General features: G+C 40.7%; 1 protein-coding gene across 1 annotated transcript; it reads left to right on the top strand.

Moving 5' to 3' along the window:
- The first annotated feature begins 526 nt into the window (after positions 1 to 526).
- LOC135476928 (lectin L6-like) lies at positions 527 to 3,098 on the top strand. The gene is made up of 2 exons (XM_064757074.1): positions 527 to 546; positions 2,285 to 3,098. Exons 1-2 carry the CDS (start codon positions 527 to 529, stop codon positions 3,096 to 3,098), a joined length of 834 nt encoding a protein of 277 aa, XP_064613144.1.
- The last annotated feature ends 344 nt before the right edge of the window (positions 3,099 to 3,442 follow it).

Raw genomic sequence — 3,442 nt, 5'->3', positions numbered from 1 at the left:
GTTAATTATACACCCATCTTGTTCACGGAACAGCCGTAGGCTTCATTTGATGAATAAAAAGGGAAGAAATCGCCACTGACCAGGACAAACTTGTGCGGTACAAGACCTGGTAAGTTCTAACGTATAGTGGCAACATTGTGACAGGAACATGGCTAGACAAACTCTCAAATATTGCTGTGTTGTTTAGAAATGTTTTCATTTCAAGAAAATCGTCTTTGTCTGAAACCAATTTGTTTACAGTATTGGAACGTAAAGAAAATAATCCCACAGCAAAAGTCATGGGTCAGTATTGGTGGTTATACGTAACCAAATAATAGTTTAACGTTCTCACCTCAGCGAGGGATTATTGACAAATCATGTTTCACATACCGTATTGTATAACTGATGTCACAAATTCCTAATCATGATACCATCTAAAACCATGAACCATTTATTGTCGACACAACAAAAATGATATCAACTGTATATTTCAGATTTAAGACTCATTTCAAGCTGCTAATAAGGCCTTCCAGGAGACATTTTCAACATGCCAATAGACATAATACGGTGAGTGTCCACAGGCTAAACTGTTTGTAAGTTAGAGTATAAATATTTTTCAGACGTAAAACTTGTGCTTTTCGGACTATTGCACCATTACTAATGGCTCTAAAACTATGTCACAGTCGAATAATTTTTGTACCAATAAATGGGATTATTCTTTCAAATTTTTCCCCAATCATCGGCAAACCGTAGTGAGACACGAGTGTTACAGTTATGCCCTTACAGCCCTCGATTGTCAAGTAACACGTGTAAGATGTTTTTCTGATATCGAGGTGTTAAGATCAGGAAAGAACTACAAACATTACCTATCCTACGGGGAACGTTCATAAATACAGGTTATAACAAAATTTTCTTTAAGCTTAGATTTCAGAATTGTTGGAAATTATGGCGACAGTCAAGATATTTAGGCGGGGGGGGGGGGGACTTGGAATCCAAGATAAAAGCCCCTGAGGACTGAAACTCTATCGGACAAAAGAACTAGCGGACAAAAGCCCCTTGCTAATTAACGGACAAAACATATCCGACAGTCTAACAAAATATGATGTTAAAATTTGTTGAAGGGAATTCATATAGTTTGACTTCGTTTACGTAATCATGTGAAAACCTATCCCGGTTGGCCACTCGGGCTCAACAGCTTTCCTTTCATAAACGCTGTAGACATACGTTTTCAAAACAATATGGAAATAACTGAGTTTATCTGATGTCATACTAATACTATTATGGAATGATTTTCAAAAAACAAATACAGAAAGAATAAAACATGATAATCTTTTTTCATAAGTTTCTGTGTGATTTTTTTATTCCATTTTATAAGTACAACAAAGATGTACATGATCTAATACAAATTATTCTGAATCATAAAACTCCGCATTGTACACATAAAATGTATTGCTTAGTAAGTTTTGTCTGTAATAAGTAATGAAAGACCTCAAGAACTAGGTGTGAAATTTGCCAAACCCATCTGTGAAATATCAATTTGATAACTGCATTTGTTGCCAGACACCGATTTGCCTATTACTGAGCCAGGCCTAACCCTTTGAAAGATAATTAATGGCATCGTTAATTGGCATCGTTAATGAAGGAATTCGTTTGAGCGAGTTCAGATGGGCTCTGTTGATTGCCAACATGTACTAAAATCTGGAAGATCAATTCAATGAGAAGGTTTTGTTTTCTAAAGCAATCTACCAATTTATGCCATTCACATTCTAATCAAGGGGGCTTTTGTTGGCCCGGCTCTTTGTCCACCAAGGGTTTTGTCTGCCGAGCTTTTTGCCCACCGGGGCTTTTCCTTGCTGGGCTTTTGTCCACCGGGGCTTTTGTCCGTCCCCCCAAAACTTGTATTATGACGACTACCTGTGTATTATTACCTGCAAAAGCTGAATAATAAGGGCTTTATGCATCCGTTGGAAACAGCCGTAATAACAGTTCTTCAAGATTAACTACTGTTCTCTCTCTCTCTCTCTCTCTCTCTCTCTCTCTCTCTCTCTCTCTCTCTCTCTCTCTCTCTCTCTCTCTCTCTCTCTCTCTCTCTCTCTCTCTATATATATATATATATATATATAAAATAGTGTCGACAAGGGCAATTTTCAAGGAGGAAGAATTGCCCTATTGGGGCAATGGACATGGAGAGAAAATGTCCAGAAGTGAAGTGTCAAGAAAAGGGATCTTTCCGCGGAGGGGGAGGGAGGACATGTCCTACATTATTTTGCTCCAAATCAGATTTATGTTTTCTTTCCTTTTCCAGATGGGTTGTCCTGGTTGTCATTTTGTACTCTCCAGCGACAGGACAGCCTACCAGCAATCCTCTGGTTCAGGGGTGGACACTAACAAATGGCGGACTTAAGCACGTCTCAGTAGGACCCGCCGGTGTTTGGGGGGTCAACTCAGGTGATCGAATTTACCATAAATTAGACACTTACAACAACGACGGTACACAAGGAGCCAACTGGAAAAGCGTCAGTGGCAGTCTGAAGCAAATCGACGTTGGTACAAACATCGCGTGGGGGGTAAACAGTGGTGACCGTATTTATGTTAGAATCGGCATTACTAAGACAAAGCCCGAAGGGTGCGGCTGGGTGAACATTGAAGGGTCTCTCAAGCATGTTAGTGTCAGCAAGAAGAACCACGTCTGGGGGGTTAATAAGAATGATAATATTTACCGACGTCTTGGAACAAGCCTGGAGAACCCTGAGGGAAATTCTTGGCAGTTGCTCGACGGAAGACTGAAGCAGGTGTCCGTGGGTGGTTCGGGAGTGTGGGGTGTCAATGCAGGAGATAATATATACTACAGGGTAGGAACGTTTGGAGACCCAGACAGTAAGGGGACAGCATGGAGACAGGTCGATGGAAAACTGAAGTACATTTCATCAGGCGACGCTGAGGTCTGGGGCGTCAGTTCCAGCAACGCTATATACAGAAGAATCGGAATATCCAAAGCAAATCCCATAGGAACCAGTTGGCAAAGAATAGGCGGAGGTCTGAAGCAAGTGGAAGTGTGGACTGACGCTGTTTGGGGCGTGAACAATGCCGATAAGATCTACGCCAAGCTGGACGACTAGACGCCAGGAAATTGTTGAGATGTAAGCAGGGATCAATTACGTGGACGCAACGTAGCATGGACTGTGTGGGTCTGGTTCGGGCAAAGCTCAACTTACTTGAAGACACATGCAGCTCAAGTTTTTTTTTTTTGGGTAATTCTTTTTTAGTCTTAATTAATGTTCAAAGAGTTCAGGAATCAGTTTCCCATAACTTCGTCAATCTGCTGAATCAAGTTGCTTAGGAAGTACCAATTCATTTAGGAAAAAAATGATGAGAAATTTGATTTGTGAAGCTTTGTGAATATGACTCACGTGATCATTAGCATTTTGCCAGTCAGTTACTACCATTACCCCGGTACAAATAC

Source organism: Liolophura sinensis, chromosome 10, assembly GCF_032854445.1.
Source record: "Liolophura sinensis isolate JHLJ2023 chromosome 10, CUHK_Ljap_v2, whole genome shotgun sequence".
Taxonomy (NCBI): Eukaryota; Metazoa; Mollusca; class Polyplacophora; order Chitonida; family Chitonidae; genus Liolophura; species Liolophura sinensis.
The sequence above is the reverse complement of the archived record's forward strand: the minus strand, read 5'-3'. Positions and strand labels throughout refer to the sequence as shown.